This window comes from Trichechus manatus, unplaced genomic scaffold (genome assembly GCF_000243295.1).
Source record: "Trichechus manatus latirostris isolate Lorelei unplaced genomic scaffold, TriManLat1.0 scaffold00048, whole genome shotgun sequence".
Lineage (NCBI taxonomy): Eukaryota > Metazoa > Chordata > Mammalia > Sirenia > Trichechidae > Trichechus > Trichechus manatus.
Window position 1 is genome coordinate 10,588,190 of NW_004443984.1, and position 18,892 is coordinate 10,607,081.

The 18,892-nt window shown below is 49.2% G+C and overlaps 1 protein-coding gene across 1 annotated transcript; it reads right to left on the minus strand.

Moving 5' to 3' along the window:
* Nucleotides 1-230: 230 nt before the first annotated feature.
* SLC66A1 (solute carrier family 66 member 1) lies at nucleotides 231-18,862 on the minus strand. The gene is made up of 8 exons (XM_004377187.2): nucleotides 18,739-18,862; nucleotides 13,508-13,748; nucleotides 4,270-4,399; nucleotides 3,528-3,615; nucleotides 2,752-2,894; nucleotides 2,471-2,563; nucleotides 1,706-1,891; nucleotides 231-574 (listed from the first exon to the last, which is right to left on the minus strand). Exons 2-8 carry the CDS (start codon nucleotides 13,669-13,671, stop codon nucleotides 500-502), a joined length of 879 nt encoding a protein of 292 aa, XP_004377244.1. The 5' UTR covers nucleotides 13,672-13,748; nucleotides 18,739-18,862; the 3' UTR covers nucleotides 231-499.
* Nucleotides 18,863-18,892: the final 30 nt, after the last annotated feature.

The window sequence follows — 18,892 nt, forward strand, 5'->3', positions numbered from 1 at the left end:
TTAGAATGTGGGGCCAGATCCCCATCCACTGCAGTTTCCCCAACAGCCTCAAACAGAAGGAGCAACAGAAACGGGCCTCACTGGGAGGTTCCATTTACTAGGATGTCTGGAGTCAGCAGGACGGTCCTGGGTCCACCAGGCTGCAGCTTTGCCCGCCCTCCGGGGGGTTAGCAGACAGAATGAAGCAGGTGAGCCAGAGGGGCCACCACACTGTCTTCTGGGTCCCAGCTGCAGCCTCTCCCACGAGGTTCCCAGGGGCAGACTTCCAAGGTGGTGGCTGGGCCTTGCGACCGGCTTGCTCCTGAGAAGAGGCAGTCAGTAGCCCTGAGAGGTTTCGGAAGTGTGGGGGTAGGCGGCTGGGCCCACGCTGTTGGCCTCCCACCGGCCTCCTCCACGGCCCAGTACAAGGTCAGCAGCACCGTCCTGGGCCACCCCTCACTCCCTTCCTGGATGTGGCATCTGGAGGTCCCTGTCATCCTGGGCTCAGCGTGGGCCCTGGTCAGCTGGGGAGGAGGGGCTCAGTCTCTGAGAACACGGCAGCAGCGTTCCTGTAGATGAGGAACTGCACAGAGATCTGGGGGGACGTCAAGGCAAACCGAGTAGACTGGGTTGTTGGGCCTGTCCCTGGGGTGCCTGTAGCTCCAGTGGGGCTGCTTGTCTCCCCCCAACCACCGCAGCCTGGCAGGTGGGAAGGGTCAGTAACCAGCTCCCCGCCTTTGCCCCGCTGCACCCTCCACTTAGAACGCCTTCCCCACTCCTCAACCCTTAGCCAGCTCTGCTCATCTTCCACAAAGTGCTGAGCTCTTCCTCCCACGGGTGGCCTCCCCAGCCCCCTAAACCCAGGATCTTGCCCTCCTCTCAGCCCCCGGCAGCTGGAGGTTTCACCAAGTAGCTGGGACCACTTGGGGGCACTAGGGCTTAAACTGTTTTTGTATCCCTGATTGCACTCGGCATGTACTCTGCAAAGGTTGAAACAAGGACCAAGTCTATCCCCAAAGAGATCCGAATAATGTCCTTGTCCAGTCACTTGGCAAACAAACATTTACTGAGCACGTGCTGTGTGCCGGGCTGCACGCTGAGTGTTTCAGATTCCTTATCGTATGGAATCGCCTCACTCCTTGTGAGACCAGTGACTGCTCCAGGCAGACGAAGCTCTTGGTGTGCCCTGTGTCGCAGAGGGTGGGTGTGAAGTGGTGGAGCCAGGGTTTGAACCCAGGTGTTTGTAACCCTCGTGTGTCTCCACATTCCAGCTTTCATTTCCATGGTCTGGATGGGCTGGGTTCTCTCCGTTCCTCAGGGCCTTTGCACAAACCATGCCTCGAACACTCCTTCCTTGCCTTTGCCTAACTGCTTTTCTTCCTTCAGGCCACAGCTTAAATGTCATTCATGAGGCCTTTGCTAATCCTCTAACCCTGGACAGCCTCCTGGTTATACACACTTGCTGCAGTTTTTCTCTACAGTACTTCACATCACTGCAATGAAGTAATGGATAATTATGTGTGTGCCATGTCTGCCTCCTCCCTGTGCTATAAGCTTCCAGAGGGCAAGGGCCATTCTGTTCTTGCTCACCACTGGACCCCGGTGCCTAGCAGGGTGGCTGGCACACCAATGAATGAATGAATGAGCGAGTGAATGCTGAAGCTGGGTGCTGGGAGAAGGCTGCCCCCTATGCCCACCTGCCTGTCCCACACCCCTGGAAGGATACAATGCTGTCGAGCAGCAGCACGCCTAGGCTGCCCACGAGCCAGGGCAGGTGGTGCAGCAGGTAGCTGCCCTCACTCTGGCCCACCTCGGGGTTTTTGAGCAGCACGCTCAGCCCGTACAACGCGTTCCCCAGTATCACCAGCGCGAATAGCGAGTAGGAGATCCCCTGGGTCGACTTCCGCAGGAACTGGAGGTGAGGAGGGTGGGGTCGGAGACCTCAAACAGGGCTCTTGTCACTCTGGATTGTAACTCCTGTGTCTGTCTGCCCCACCACACTGTGCATGCTCCAAGCTGACTTTCCACTGTGCGCCCAGTCCCCAACAGGTCTGGCACACAGACCAGCCCCTTCCAGGGCCTGACCCTTGTCTCCACTCCAACCACCTCTCCCAGGCTGCAGGAGACACAGCTGCTAATCCACCGTGCCCTGCTCTCCAGCCCCAAGCATTCTCCTTGCTCAGCAATCCTCCCTGTTCCTGAGTGCCCCACCCCCTACGCCCCCTCAGGCCATTGAGCTCAGCTCCTTGCTCTCACCGGACATCCCACCTACGCCAGACACAGAGTCACACATACCCCTCCATGACAGGCATCATTATGCCCATTTTCCAGAGGCAGAAACTGAGGCTTGGAAAGGTGGACTGACTTGCCCAAGCCAACAGTGAGTGTGGACCAAGATCTTCTGAATGAAAATTCCCATACCATGCTACATCCTTAACCCGAGCCAGCTCTTCTCCCACTTGCTGCCCCCCAGCTCCCGCTCAAGGCTCACGTTGGTGTGGATCTGAGGCAGCCGGGAGAGTAGGTACAGCACGCTGGAGACAGAGCCGATGACAAAGCCAATGATTTCCTGCTGGGTGAAGGGCTGAGGGGGTGGAAAGAGGTGGTCAGGGCCAAGTAGGGAACGGAGGTACAGGGAGAAATCCCCAAGCTCCCTCCTGGGGGGGTTATCCTCCCCCTACTTTGCGTAACACCCCTGTGGCCATGCAGGGGAGACCCTTGGGAAGAGCCCTCCTCATCCCCCAACTCTACCGTCATATCCCCACTTCTCACCTTATTGCCTGGTTCCACAGACAGGAGTGTCCGCCCCCGGAAGACCTCCCTTGGGGTGGCCACAGGATCAGGCCTGCTCAGCAGCGGGGTGGAAAACGCTGTCCCCAAGATAAGCAAGAGTGCAGCATTGATGGGGGCAGACACTGGACAGGAGGCGAGGGGAAGCTGATGTTAGTCATCTAAGGGGTGGCAGACACCACCTGGGATCTGAGCCCTGGGCTTGGCCCTCAGTCGCTGTGTGACTTTCACCAAGTGACCTAACTTCTCTGAGCATTCAATCCTCATCTTTAGCATGGGTATCATAACAGTACTGATTTGCTAGGGATGTAAAGCTGAAACAGTGAGGGCAGGAGGGCGATTATCAAAAGCAGAAATGCCAGTTGACACCCAGTTCTCCCCCTAAGTGCCCCCACTGCATCTTATGCAGTCCTCAATTTGATCTTGTCTCTTTCCCTTCTAAATCCTCAAGGGCAGAGAGGGCCTGGGTGACTGGTCCTTGTTTCTCCAGCCCCAAGACCAGGGTGGGCCACCAAGGAGGAGCTAATTAGGCTGTGCTTGTTGAATGAGTATTTGAGTGATGGAGCTTCCCTGTGCTCAGGCCCAGGGTGTGCTCACTGCCTTCGATCTTGGTCAGTCAGGCTCACGTTTTTAGATAAGGCCTGAGGAAGTCACTGTTCTGCAGTCTGGTTTATCACCTGGCAGCAGGAAACCTGCTTCTTCCTGACCCTCCCAGCTGCCAGCAGCGCACCTGACCCAGAAGGGTCACCCGAACTCACACAGGGAGGCGCGCTTCTTGTACTTGTAATGAAAGTACAACATCAGCATCAGCAGGTCCGCCATGACGTAATACACTGCCGTGTAAGTCTGCAAAGGAAGCCGGTAGCCTGCATGTTAGCTCTACCACTTCCCAGCTGGGTGGCCCCGGGGAAGTCACTCTACCACTCTAAGCCTCCGTTTCCTGATTTGGAAAAGAGGGGATCACAGTTCCTACTTGGCAGAATTAGAGATTAGGCAGGCAAAGGGCCATCAAAGTCAGGTGCTGAGGAAATGGTGGCAAATGTTAATAGTCAGGACAAAGCAGCACCCCAGGTTAAGTGATGGCTCTGGCTTGGCCTGATAAAACAGCAATTAAGACCCAATGGGAAGGGCATGGATTCCCAGTGGGCCTGGCCACAGGAGCTCATGGCTCCTGGGCTGCCCTCAGGAAGCGCCTTTCCTGCCCCAGGGCCTCAGGCTGTCCTAAGAGCTCAGTCAGGATCACAGCTCATTAGAGGTGGAAGAGAGCCTGGTGGATGTGCTCATTTTGCAGACGGGCCCAGTGAAGGGCAATGACAGCATGGCAGGGCAAAGGACTCTATGGTATGGATGCCTCACAAGATAGAATGATGGGTCATGATTCTGGAGATCGACTTGCCAGTGGGCCCCAGCCTCACCTCCTGCCAGCATCCCCAGCCCCACCTGCCCAGCCTCTGCCATGGCTGTCCTTGGCAACCCCACCCTGCCTGGGGCCAGGCCTACCTGCAAGGGCAGCTGGTTGGCGAGGAATGAGCCGATGAGGTTGCAGGAGTCTCCGCCGAGCCAGCCCAGCAGGAACCACAGGGACAGGGCCTGGTCCATGTTGCCTGCCCTGCAGGCCTTGATGTACTGGCTGTGGAAGAGGGGGAGACACCGTGCTCAGAGGGTTGTGAAGGGGCTTAGAGGGTCAATGCATGAATGAGAGTGTGGGGAGTTGGCGGATGAACACGCCCCAGGTGTCTGCAGAACAGAAGAGCAGGGGGCAGTGGATGGATGGTGGCTGGGAGCCAATCCTTCTGGGCCTTTCTTTCCCTTTGGAGGACTTTTACCAGGGGGAATCCCTTACAACCTGGCAGCGCTACAGATGTGCACCTTTCCAGAGAGATCCACAGCATTACTCATGTTCTCCTACAGCACCCTGGGGTCTACCAGTAGGGACTTGGATTTTTTATAAGGTCCTGAAGTTTCTGTGCCATGGCCTGAGAACCGCTTCATAGGGGAAAAAAGAAGGATGATGGCAATGGCAGTGGTGGACCCAAGGCCTGAGCACTGCCCTATCTCCAAGGGTGGCTGATAAGACAGGCCAAACCACAGCCTGATTATCTTCAAAGGGCAATGGAGAAGGGCAGGGCTGTGGCTCCTGTAGCTCTCTCCATGCAAATCAGGGACTCCTGCACCCTTGGTTGTTTTCCCCAAAGATCCTTGGTGCTAGTCCCCTGTCTCTGGACCTTTGGCCAGCTGCAGGTACAAGGCCAAAACTCAGCATGAGCCCAGTGCTGATGGTGGCATGTCACAGTTCTGAGCCCTTCACGTGTATCAATGCGTTTAGTTAACCTCCCCACTGCATGAGGTCAAGTCTATTATGATGATCGCTCTCATTAGGGACTGAAGAAGATACGTCACACTGCTCGGAAGTGTTGGAGCCAGGATTCAAGGCCAAGCCCTCAGGCTCCAGTCTTGCTCTTAGTCACTACACACATTGCCATTAATTGTTTACATTTCTGTTTAACCATCTGCATGTATTTCTTTTTTTTTTTTAAAAAAGGAACTAAATGGCATTTCATCCCACCCATCACCTAAGCCAGACATTAAGAAAGGTGGGCACCGGCCCTAGTCCTCCCAACAGCCGATCCTTCTATCTCCATCTCCTGCTTAGCCCTGGGATCTAGCTTCCAATACACCCACCTCTCTGTTTCCTAACCAAATCTTGTTCTCCTCAGATTCGTTCTCCCTCCCAGGGATCTTTCTAAAACCTCAGTTGTGCCAAAAACTTTCAGAGCCTACTGCTGCTCCTCCACAAGGACCCACAGCCTCCTTATAAGGAGGTTCGGCCTCACCCTGGCCTCTCTGTCCAGCCCCCATGCCCCACTTGTCGCCTAGCAGCCCACAGGGTTGCTTTCTCTTCCTCCTCTGAGCGCTTCATCTCCGGATGCCCCACACCCCTCCTCCTTCAGCCCAGATACCTCCACTGCATCATTCAGAAGTATCGGTTCCTCCTGGGACCTTTGGAGCTCTGCCAGCAACCTCTCTTTCCTCCTTTGTAACACTCTCATCCTCGTCCCTCCTGGAATCAAGTGTCCTGAGGGCAGGGATGGGGCCTAACAGAGCCCTGGCAGTGAGAAGGCCCTAATAAATGTTTACCGAATGAGAACAGGTAGACAGATGCCACTGCATTCTTTTAGGAATTTCTTTGCCCTAGGCCCTAGACTTGTCTCCCATTAACTGCTGGAAAGTGATTTTGTCACACCCAGGAAAGGTTGAGTTCTGGGGAGGAGGAACAGAAAGGTGACCACCCTTTCTGGATTACTTGGTGCTCTCTTCCAGACCTCAGACCCCCCTCACCAGCTAATCAGCCAGGCCAGGGCAGGGCTCATGCCGTACCACGCAGGAAGGGAAGCCTTGGACAGCTCCTCTGGTAGCTCTAGGGAAGTTCTCAGCCCAGGAAAGGGAGTCTCCCTCACCTCCATCAGTCACCCAAACCTATCCAATCTACCTCCTAAGCATCTGTCCAACACCGCCCAACCCCCCAAATATTGCACACTGGATGACTTCCACAGCCCCTGAGGTGGGCTCCCTGCAACCTGTCACTCTCTCTGTCTCTCCAGACCTTCTTCCCTGTGACTCCCAGAATGCTTTTAAAGGGTACCAGAATGGAAGCTCTGCAAGGCTAGGATGAGATCTATTTTGCTTACTTGTGCCACACCTAACAGAGTACCTAGAACAAGGTATTCAGTAAAAATATCATGTCCCCAGCAAGAGTGCCAAGACAATTCAATAGGGGAAAAATAATATTTTCAATAAATAGTGCTTTGACAAGGGGATATTCACATGCAAAAAAATGAAGTGGGATCCCTACCTCACTCCATATATAAAAATTAATTCAAAATGGATCAAAGATCTAAATGTAAAAGCTAAAACTCTTAAGAAAACATAGGCATAAATCTTCCTGACTTAGGTTAGGCAATACAGTCATGGACAACATAACATCCGTTCGGGCAACGTCCAACCACATATACGTCCATGGTCCCACAAGGTTAGAATAGAGTTCAGAACTCTTGATTGAAGAACGGGATGTAATGGACATAACAACCTCCCGCATGCAACATGTGTATCTCATGTCTCCTGTATACAGAGCAATTGTGCCGTCAGGGATATAATAGTACAGTACAAATACAACCTATACCACATATGCTTTGACTGTTGTTGTTAGGCGCCATCGAGTTGGTTCCAACTCACGGCAACCCTATGTACAACAGAACGAAACAGTGCCCCGTCCTGCACCAGCTTCACAATCGTTGCTATCCTTGAGCCCATTGTTGCAGCCACTGTGACAATCCATCTGTTGAGGGTCTTCCTCTCTTTTGTTGACCCTCTATCAAGCATGATGTCCTTCTCCAGGGACTGGTCGCTTCTCATAACATGTCCAAAGTACATGAGACAAATGCTCCCTTCTAAGGAGCATTCTGGCTGTAATTCTTCAAAGACAGATTTGTTCTTTCTTCTGGCAGTCTATGGTATATTCAGTACTCTTCGCCAACACCATAATGCAAAGGCATTAGTTCTTCTTCAGTCTTCCTTATTCGCTGTCCAGCTTTTGCATGCACATGAGGCCATTGAAAATACCATGGCTTGGGTCAGTCACACCTCAGTCCTCAAGGTGACATCTTTGCTTTCAAACACTTTAAAGAGGTCTTTGCAGCAGATTTGCTCAATGCAATATGTTGCTTAATTTCTGATCACTGCTTCCACGGGCGTTGATTGTGGATGCAAGTAAAATGAAATCCTTGACAACTTTAATCTTTTCTCTGTTTATCATGATGTTGCTTATTGATCCAGTTGTGAGAATTTTTGTTTTCTTTATGTGGAGGCATAATCCATACTGAAGGCTATATTCTTTGATCTCCATCAGTAAACGCGAAAGTCCTCTTCGCTTTCAGCAAGCTAGGTTGTGTTATCTGCATATTGCAAGTTGTTAATGAGTATTCCTCCAATCCTGATGCCCCGTTCTTCTTCAGATAGCCCAGCTTTTCGGGTTATTTGCTCAGCAGGCAGACTGAATAAACACGGTGAAAGGATACAGTCCTGACGCACGCCTTTCCTGACTTTAAACCACACAGTATACCCTTGTTCTGTTCAAACAACAGCCTCTTGGTCTATGTAGTTTCCTCACGAGCACAATTAAGTGTTCTGTAATTCCCACTCTTCACAATGTTATCCATAATTTGTTATGATCCACACAGTTGGATGTCTTTGCAGAGTCAATAAAACACAGGTAAACATTTTTCTGGTATTCTCTGCTTTCAGACAAGATCCATCTGACATCAGCAATGATATCCCTCATTCCATGTACTCTTCCACTTACTCTTCTTGAATTTCTGTAAGTTGCCTGTCAATTTACTGCTATGACTGTTTTTTAATTATCTTCAGTAAAATTTTACTTGTATGTGCTATTGATGACATTATTTGATAATTTCCGCATTCTGTTGTATCACCCTTCTTTGGAATGGGCACAAATATGGATCTCTTCCAGTCAGATGGCCAGGTAGCTGTCTTCCAAATTTCTTGGTATAGATGAGTGAGCACTTCCAGAGCTGCATCAGTTTGTTGAAACATCTCAATTGGTATTCTGCCAATTCTTGGAGCTTTGTTTTTCGCCAATGCCTTCAGTGCAGCTTGGGCTTCTTCCATTAGTACCACTGATTGTTGTTTATATGCTACCTCCTGAAATGGCTGAAGGTTGACCACTTCTTTTTGGTACAGCGACTCTGTGTATTCCTTCCATCTTCTTTTGATGCTTCCTACGTCGGTCAATTTTTTGCCCATAGAATCCTTCAATATTGTAACTGAATTTTTCCTTCAGTTCTTTCAGCTTGGGAAATGCTGAGCACATTCTTCCTTTTTGGTTTTCTAACCCCAGATCTTTGCATATTTCATTATAATATTTTACTTTGTCTTCTCAAGCTAGTCTTTGAAATTTTTTGTTCATATGTCTTAATAGTCATAATAAACACCTGTGTTACTAGCTTATGCATATACTGTACTGTACTTTCTATTATTATTTTAATGTGAACTTCCCCTACTTACAAATAAAAAGTTTACTGTATAACAATGTATGCTTTGACTCATAGGCAGCAACATCCAATCTCACATATCGCATGTCTCCTGAGTGTTGTGACATTCTCTCTCTAATTTTCTTTCAAAAATATTAACGTGAAGTGCATTATGGCTCCCAAATACTGCAAAACCAGCGCTAGTGATAGTAGCAGCAAGAGGCAAAGGGAAAGTATTGATCTGGAAGTGAAACAAAACGTATCCCATAAAGCTTTGCTAAATATATAGTGTACTGTTTGCACAACATCCAAATCACGCAACATTCTAATTCACTGAAAGTATCGTGGTTGTTAACTGATGCATGACTGTAGTTTCTTAGATATGAAACCGAAAGCACAACGCTACATTAAAAAAATGAATAAATTAGATAGCATCAAAATTTAAAACTTTTGTGCTTCAAAGGACACCATCAAGAAAGTGAAAAGACAACTCACAGAATAAGAGAAAATATTTGTAAATCACATAGGAGATGAGAAAATTTTATCTGGAATTGTATCTAAAGAACTCTTACAATTCAACAATAAAAAGACAAATAATCCAACTGAAAAATGAGCAAAGGATTCGAACATTATAATATTCAATGTTCAAAGAGCTAATAAGCACATGAAAAGATGTTCAACATCATTATCCATCAGGGAAATGAAATTCAAAACCATAATGATGGTTATAACTGGGATGGTTATAATAAAAAAGAGAGATAATAAATGTTGATGAGAATTTGGAGAAATTGGAACCCTCATACACTGCTGGTGAGAGTGTAAAATGGTACAGCCACTTTGGCAGTTCCTCAAAAGGCTAAACACTGAGTTATGATATGATGCAGCAATTCCACTCCTAGGTATACACCCAAAAGAAGTAAAAACATATGTCCATGTAAAAATCTGGACATGATCAGGAACAGGAGGAGGATATGGAATATGTGGCTAACTGCCTCCATAAACAGCCACCTCCTTTGCCATGAACCAGAAGAACCGGATGGTTTCCAGCTACCATTACCGAACATTTTGATCAAAGATTTCACAGAAGAATCTGATCAAAAGGGGGAAAATGTAGAACAGAATTTAAAATACTCATGGACTCCAGACTTTGCAGAGACAAGGGGGCTGGATGAACCTCTGAAACTACTGCCTTGAGATAATCTTAAAATCTTAAACCAAAAATATCCCCTGAAGTCTTCTTAAACTTGAACAATAGTTCAGCTTAACTAGTAAAAAATGTCTGCCTTGAACATTATGCTCTTTTAAGATCTATACAGGATCAAAATGACAACAGCAACTCAAAAGATTATATAGGAACCTTAGAGGGCAGTGAGTTTATGTTAATAAGGGAGGAACAACTCAGAAAAGGAGGGTGTGATGGTTAAGGTTGTGTGTTAACTTGGCTGGGCCACGATTCTCAGCGGTTAGAATTAATGTAATGGTATAGTTTGGCAATTATGTAATGATGTAGTCATCTTCCATGATGTAATCTGGTATGATCAGCCAATTAATCATCAGGGGAGTTTTCTTGGGGGTGTGGCCTGCATCCTGTATATATATATATAGAGAGAGAGAGAGACATTTTGGCAAAGCATCCTTGCTTGCTCTGGATCCTGCATCTAGCTTGCCATCATCTGATCTCTGGTTCTTGGGACTTGAGCCAGTGGCATGCTGTATGCCTGCTGATTTTGGGATTTGTCAGCCTCTGCAGCCTGAGCCAAGAGCCTGCCATCTTACCTGCTGATCTTGGATTTGTCAGCCTCTGCAGCCTGTGAACCAGCAGCCTGCCATCTTATCTGCCAATCTTGAGTTCGTCAGCCCTAGCAGATGCATGAGTCAGGAGAGGCCTCCAGCCTGACGCCTGACCCACAGAGTTGGGACTTTCCAGCCTCTGCAACTGCATGAGCCATTTTCTTGAGACAAATCTCTCTCTACAGATATATATACATACATATGTACATGCTTCACTGGTTTTGCTTCTCTAGAGAACCCAGCCTAAGACAGACGGTGAGAATGGTTGTAAAACACAAAGAATGTAATCAATGTCCCTGAGTTGTACATGTAGAAATGGGTGAATGTTTTGCTGTGTATCTTCTCAACAACAAAATTAAATTAAAAAAAAAATCTGGACATAAATGTTCATAGCAGGATTAGTCATAATTAGTCATAATAGCCAAAAAGTGGAAACAACCCAAATGTCCATCAACTGATGACTGGATAAACAAAATGTGGCATACAGTTAAAAAAAAAACAAACCCCAAACCCACTGCCGTCAAGTCAATTCCAATTCATAGTGACAACATACAGTTTCCAAGGCTGTAAACCTTTATGGAAGCAGACTGCCACATCTTTCTCCCGCACAGCCTCCGGTGGTTTCAAACCACCAACTTTTCGGTTAGCAGTCGATCGTTTTAATGTAGTCCCCCCTTATCTGTGGGGGATACATTCCGAAACCCCCAGTGGATGCCTGAAACCACAGATAGTACTGAATCCCATACAGACTATGTGCTTTCCTACACATACATACCTATGATAAAATTTAATTTCTAAATTGGGCACAGTGAGAAATTAACAATAATAAATAGAACAATTATAACAATATACCGTAATAAAAGTTATGTGAATATGATCTTTCTCTCTCTCAAAATATCGTTAAGTCGAAAACTTAGACCTTTTCTCTTAAAGGAGGCACTTTACAGCTTCTCTTTGGCACATCCGAATTGTCAGCATCACTACTCTTGCGCTTTGGGGCCATTATTAAGTAAAATAAGGGTTACCTGAAAGCAAGCACTGCAATACCACAACAGTGGATCTGATAACTGAGACAGCTACTAAGTGACTAACAGATGGATAGCATACACAGCGTGGATACGCTGGACAAAGGGATGATTCACGTCCCAGGAAGGGCGAAGCGGGACGGCACAAGATTTCATCATGCTACTCAGAATGGCAGGCAATTTAAACTTATGAATTGTTTATTTCTGGAATTTTCCATTTAATATTTTCAGACCGAAGTTGACTGCGGGTAACTAAAACTGTAGCAAGCGAAACCATGGATAAGGGGGACTACTGTATTTACACAATGGAATACTGTTCAGCCATAAAAAAGGAATGAAGTACTGACACATGCCAGATGAACCTGGGAGATATTATGCTAAGAAAAGAAGCTGGTCACTATGATTCAATTTATGTAAAATGTCCAGAACAGGTAAATGTAGAGACAGAAAGCAGACTGCCTAGTTGGGGTGGGGGGGATGAGAAGTGGGGGGTTGACTGTTACTGGGCATGGGGTTTCTTTTCAGGGTGACAAAAAATTCTAAAATTTATTGTGATGATGGTTGCACAACTCTGTGAACAAACTAAAAACCACTGAATTGTGCATTTTAAATGGATGAATTGTATGGTATGTGAGTTATATCTCAATAAACTAAAAAAAAAAAAAAAAAAGTCCAGCCCCTGCTTAAACACTTCCATGGCCCCTACTTCCCTTAGGATAACAAGCAAATTCTTTAACAGTGGAGAACCTTTCATTATAGGGCCCTTAATGACCCTCTCATACCCACCGGGCCTTCACACACAGTCCAGCCATACAAACCCCTCTGCCCTTCCCACCTCTCTTGAACCTGCAGGCCTTTGCAGCTGCTGTTCCTTCTGCCTGGAATGCTCTCCCATCCCTTGCCCCTTGCTCTCACTTCTCTAATACTTACCTGTCCTACAGGTCTCAGCTTGAAGAACGACACCTCTGCGGATCCCTTCTCTGACTGAAATCCCCTCCTACACACAAGACTGAGTTAGGCGCCCCTTTTCTGTGCTCTCAGAGCATGTAATGAAATGACAATATCACCACCTACAGCTCTCGGGATTGTGTACGTAGCAAGTAAAGGCCCTGAGCTGGCTGCTTATACACACTCCCTTATGCCGTTCTCACAGCAGTGAGGTAGGGAACAAGAGTCCCATCTTACAGATAAGGAAACTGAGGCACAGCACACCAAGTGACTTGGCCAGGTCGCAGTTAGTAGGTGGCAGAGCTGACTGTGGAACTCACATCTGTCTGAGTGCAAGGCCCACTCTCTCCACCACTGTGCTGTTACTCACTGTGCCCCGGTTCCCCCATCACAGCGATGGCCATGCTATTTTATATTTACTGTCTGTCTCCACCACCAGATTGTCAAAGCCTCAAGAACAGAGACCATGTTTGATGCATCCCAGCCCCTTCCACCCAATCCCTTATGAGCTGTGCAACCTGAAGCAAGTTACTTAAAACTCTCTGGGTTTCAGCTTCCTCATCTATAAAATGAGGATAGTAATAGTTTCTACCTCATAGGGTTTTATGAGGATTAAATGAAGTCAAAACACGTCAAGTGCTTAGCACCGAGCCTAGTACATAGTAGGCACTCAGTAACAGTAGCGAGTGTTCTTATTGTCTCTGTAGCAACATGGCCCAGCACAAGGCCTGGCCTATAGTAGGGTTCAGTGCAGGTGGCTCCTGGATGGGTGGGAGGCCCATGAGTGTGGGTCGGGGGGGAGTCCACACATCCCTGACTCTAGAGAGGCACAGGGTCAGCCAGGAAGCCCCTCCTCTGTGCAGTACTTGGAGCCATCACCCCACCCCCACCCCCCTGCCCTAGTCCTGCCACCCTGGTGCTACTCACGGGAAAGTGGATGCAGCAAAGCAGAGAATGGAGATCAGGCCTAGGCCCACGCTGGCCTCATCCCAGCTGTCCACAGCACATTCACCAAACACGTCCCATATCCACTGGCGGGAGCCATTGGGGCAGCTGGAGAAGTTGCCGGAGCCCAGTTTCTTCCAGACCATGGCTGTGGAGGGAGGGCCCTCAGCCCGGATGGCTGCTCAGGAAGGAGGGCACTGGTTCACTGAGGCAGGTGAGGACTCTAGGGGGAAGAAGAGAGGAGGCCTTCAGCCTTGGGAGGTCTGGGTCCTATTTATGGACCCCCAGTGGAAGCCCATCCAGCTCTGTCACCCAGGATTGACAGAGCCCCTGGACCAGAGGAGAATAAAGACATAGTCCTCCCCCACAATCAGCCTTCCAGGAAGAGATCAAACAAACGTGCCAACCACACAAGTAGGAGCAGGAAGATCGCTGGATCTGTGGCTGGGGATCAAAACAAAGACCAAACCCATTGCGGTCAAGTCAATTCTGACTCTTGGCAACTCCATGTGTTACAGAGTAGAACTGTGCTCCATGGGATTTTCAAGGTGGTGACCTTTTGGAAGCAGATTGCCAGGCCTTTCCTCCATGGTTCCGCTGGGTGGGTTTGAACCCGAGAGCAAACCATTTGTGCCACCCTGGAACCTGTGGCGAGGGACGAGAATGCTCAAATCCCAGCTTCGCCACATGTTAACACTGCAACTTTGGGCAGGTGACTCCATCTCTGTGCCTCAGTTCCTTCAGCTCTAAAATGAGAACGATAACAGTGCTTTCCTCATAGGGTTGCTGTGAGGATTAAATGGTTCATAAATACAGTACACAGAACTGAGCCATCTTTTGTATAACTCTTGGAACATTCAGGTTGTTTCCAAATTTTTGTTATTGGAAATGGCTTTGTGTGGGTCTGCTAAGGCCAGGCCCATTACATACACTAGCTTATTTAACACTCCCTCTAAGTAGGGTATCGCCATTGGCCAAATCAGGTCAGTGGAGAATCAGGACCAGGCAAGTCCCCGGGCTTGCACAGGTGGCTGGGATCCATGCTTGGGGCAGCTGGTTGTTCTAGCTGTATCCTCCACCAAAGCAATAGCTCACGTGGTATGTGAGACACCTAACAGCAAGGAGTCCAGAGCCACCGCCCTGTTCTCACCACTGACAAGCTAGAATCCTGTCCTGGTGCTCGGGACGGGGGCTGCCTGTGTGAAGAACCTAGAGAAGGGGGACAAACGGGCCGGGCTGAAGCCATCTCCATCAGGTGATAAAAATCACCACCCCTGATTACTTAGTTCTTTGCCAGCTCTGTGCTAAGTACCTTGCATGGGTTCATGCATTTTGTCCTCATATCAACTCTAAGAAGGAAGGCTACCAATATATTCTCCTTGTCTCCAGCCAGAAAGTGGCAGAACCAGGAGTCAAACCAGGACCCTGACTCAAGCCCCTGCTCGGAGCCATCCTGCCTCTGTCTCCGCAACAAGGTCCCTGGGAAGAGTGAAAACCTCCTGTGGTCGGGCATGCCTGCCAGCTTTCCCCAGAGCCAGACAGCAGCTTCCCCTTTTCTCACTGTGCTCAGAGGGAGTTTCCCCAGCCGACTGGGACTCTCTCCAGCCACCTTCGTGTCTTGTCTTGCTGTCAGGCGGTCTGGGCCCCTGGTAAAGCAATACCCTGGCTGGACCCATGGAACTGCTGAGGTCGCAGAGACCAGGGAGCATCATGGGGGAGAGAAAGCGAGTCAGCTGCTTCTCCAGGAACTTCTGGACTCTCAGCCCAATGTGACTAGCACCAGACAGGCCCTGGAAGCGGGGACACAGGCACCTGAGGCCCGATCGCTATCTGTCTGGCTTCCTGCAGTATCTCCAGGGCCCAGCACAGGGTGGCCAAAAGCCTCTGCTTGCGTCTTGGTGACTGTTACGGATTGAACTGTGTCCCCCAAAAATGTGTATCAACTTGGCTAGACCATGATTCCCAATATTGTGTGGTTGCCCACCATTTTGTGATCTGATGTGATTACCCCGTGTGTTGTAAATCCTGACCTCTATGATGTTAATGAGGCAGGATTAGAGGCAGTTATGTTAATAAGGCAGGACTCAATCTACAGGATTAAGTTGTGTCTTGAGTCAATCTCTTCTGAGATATAAAAGAGGGAAAGCAACAGAGAGGAGAGGGACCTCATGCCACCAAGAAAGAAATGCTGGGACTGGAGTGAGTCCTTTGGACCCAGGGTCCCTGTGCTGAGAAGCTCCTAGACCAGGGGAAGACTGATGACAAGGACCTTTCCCCAGAACCAACAGAGACAGATAGCCTTCCCCTGGAGCTGGTGCCCTAAATCAGACTTCTAGCCTCCTAGATTGTGAGGGAATAAATTTCTGATTGTCAAAGCCATCCACTTGTGGTATTTCTGTTACAGCAGCACTAGATAACTAAGACAATGACATACCCCAATGACCATCAATCAGCACAAGTGATATGGGGACAGTTTACCTGATACCTTGACATCAGTGCCTGCAAAACCATCTATGCTAACATGCAATCCCAGTAAGAACAGTACCTTTGCAGTGCCAAGGCCATTTCAAAATAAGTCCTTTTGTTCCCCAGCCACCCCTCAACCAGACTGCCTCCCCCACCCTCCTCTTATAGATTTTGAAGATGCCACTGTAGATCATCTCATGTTGGCACACTGTCATCCTCACATTTCTACTGCAAGGTGGGGTATACTGTCCCCATTTTACAAAGGAAGAACTGAGGCTCAGAGAGGTTAAATGACTAGACAAGGACAGTGAACCTAACTCTGTTTGAAATCAAATGTAAGGTCGGTTTAACCTCAACACTGGTCCCAGAGCTTTCTCCCCACCTCGGCCTATATGGATGAGCACAGCTACATTCTCTAGAGTTTGTGTTGGACAGTTGTTATTTAAAAAAAAAAAAATCATTTGCAAACTCTTATGTCTTAATGTCCACCACGTCAGTCTAGAGGGAGGATTTTATTTTAGGCTTGTGCTTGGACCAGGCTGCTTGAGGCCAGACCACAAGGTTGAGTGACCTTGGACAAGTAAGTTAATCTGTCTGAGCCGGTCCATAAAATGGGGATAATGACACTAACTCCTTGGAGCTGTGCAGGTTAAAGCCACATAAAGTGCTTAGCCCAGTGCCTGACATAAGAAATGGCAGTTAACTGTTTTCAGGATGAGAGTCCAGTATCTCAACTGCCCTGAGGCCTGTCTCTCACCCCTTTTTTACCAGGTTACAGAGGAAGTAAGGCAGACACATGCCTAGTTGTGGAGGATGGGTCTTGAGAAATGTACTTTGGTTTATAGGCCCAGGGCACTGACTGGGCAGCCCCTTGTCCTTGGACAACGCCAGAGTGTAGCTGGGGGCTCAGGACACTTGAGACAAGCCTGAGCCTGAACAGAGAGGACTTCCTCTGAGGGCCGTTGAGCACAGGGCCCCTCACTTGTAGAAGCTGGCCCAAGTGGGGAGCCTGAACCCCAGGACTAGCTTCTGAGAACCCCACCTCCTTGTCTAACAGCACTGAGTGGATGGATGTCCAGGGTTATATCAAAGCTTGACCTCATCCTTGAGATGACAAAGACCACAGCCTTGGAATCACGAGGTGGCAGGGGGAGGGGAACATGCTAAACTACAGGATCAGTGTGTCTGGGCTAGGACTCAAGGATCCTGAGTTGAAGAAGCCCCCCAGCTGATTCTGGTGCACGCAGCGATACTCTGGGAAATGCTGGGTTGGAGACGGAATCTCCTGCCAAACCCTAGCTTCTCTCCAAGATCCCAAACTGAGTCAGGGACGTAGCTGCCCACTGAAGCTGACCAAGTCTCCACCTTAAAATAAGGCTTCTATGTTTCTCCTTTGTTTATAGAATCCAGCACAAATTCCTTGAGGCAAGGCCTCGAGGTACTTCAAGAATTGCCCTCCTAATCTCATCTCCTGCCCCTTGTCCCTAGGTCCTCAGGCATTTTCAGACCTCCAGGAACATGCTTCTCTTCCTCTTGGAGTGTCCTTCGATGGTTCAGTTCTAAATTACCCTCTCAAAGAAGCCTTTCAAGAGCTTGCTGGACAAAACCTGCCACCTCTTGACCTCCCTTCATCCGCATACCTGAACAATTATCACAGTCCTCAGCAACCATTAATCCTCTCCCCTCACCCTGACTGTAAACTTGTTATTCTCAGGGCCTAGACACATCACTTGCACAACAATGGTTTAGAAAGCAAAGAAAGAGAGAGAGGGAAAGATTGATATAGTTGGGAGAAGGCATCCTGGAACTCACCTACCTGATACCTACTATGCTCCTGGACAAGTGACTGAGCCTCCACTTTCTAATCTGTAAAATGGGGAAATAATGCAAGTACCCACCTCCTAGGCTGATTACAGAGTTAAATGAGATAACCTAGGCAAAGTTTAGAATGTTTAGAATGGTGCCTGGCATGGAGTAAAGCTCAAAAATTAACAGCCCGAGTGTCTGTTGTTCTGTTCTCCCTGTAGCCCTCACAGGGTCCCTAGCACACAGTAGCCTTCAGTAAGCAAATGCTGAATGGACAAGACTTGCTGACATTCTCCCCCCAGCCCCTGCCCAAGTCCTCACACTTCCAAACCCCATCCACCCCAGACTCCCCAGGTACACACTTGGAAACCTGCCCTAGATACTGGTGGGAGGGGAGGGGGGCGACAATCTGGCTCTACTTTCCTGCACACCTGGGGAGGATATGGAGGGGAGGAGCATCCTGGCTTGAGGATATCACCTACACCAAGCCTCCATGTCCTCGGCAACATCTCCCTCCTCGTGACTCAGCCCAGCGCGCGTCTCCTATTTGGCGGGGATGACAGGGCAGTCGCTGGGACCAGCGGCTCGATCCCAGAAAGGCCTGCCCCGAGGAAAACAAAGCCGTCAGAAGTGAAGGGGCTCGTCGGCCCGAACCAGGAGTTGAAAAGGAGACCCAAGCCCCAACCACTGGCCAGGGCGGTCTGAGAGGACGTACTGGTTGCCCTGGGGTGGGGGCGGCAGGGACATGAACCCCTGAGGACCACCCATCCCCGGTCCAGGGCCTCGTCCCAGGATCTCGCGCCGGAAGGGTGAAACAGGAGCCGCAAGAGGGCTCAGGGGAAAGGTCGAGGGTGTTGGAAACACGTGGCAGAAAGCCCCAGGAGTGCCGACCCCCAAGGCTTCAGGTTTGCTCTCGGCTCCCGGCTCCCAGATCAACTCACCACGTCGAAATCAGCCGCCAGGATCCGGCTTCTGGGGTCAGTCCTCACTCACCGGGTCAGCTGATCCGCGCTGTAGCTGCCGCCCCGCCCCGGGAGCCGCCTCCCCGGCTCCGCCTCTCACGCCGAACAGTTGGCAGACGGTCCCTGGAGGCGG

Bases quoted from the DNA above. Each gene is read 5' to 3' on its own strand.
- SLC66A1 (XM_004377187.2), bottom strand. From the start codon at position 13,671: ATGGTCTGGAAGAAACTGGGCTCCGGCAACTTCTCCAGCTGCCCCAAT. The intron at 2,564-2,751 runs GTGAGAAGTGGG...CCACCCCCTCAG, and splicing joins CTGTGGAACCAGGCAATAAG to CCCTTCACCCAGCAGGAAAT. The intron at 575-1,705 runs GTATCCTTCCAG...ACGTCCCCCCAG, and splicing joins TGCTGCTGCTCGACAGCATT to ATCTCTGTGCAGTTCCTCAT.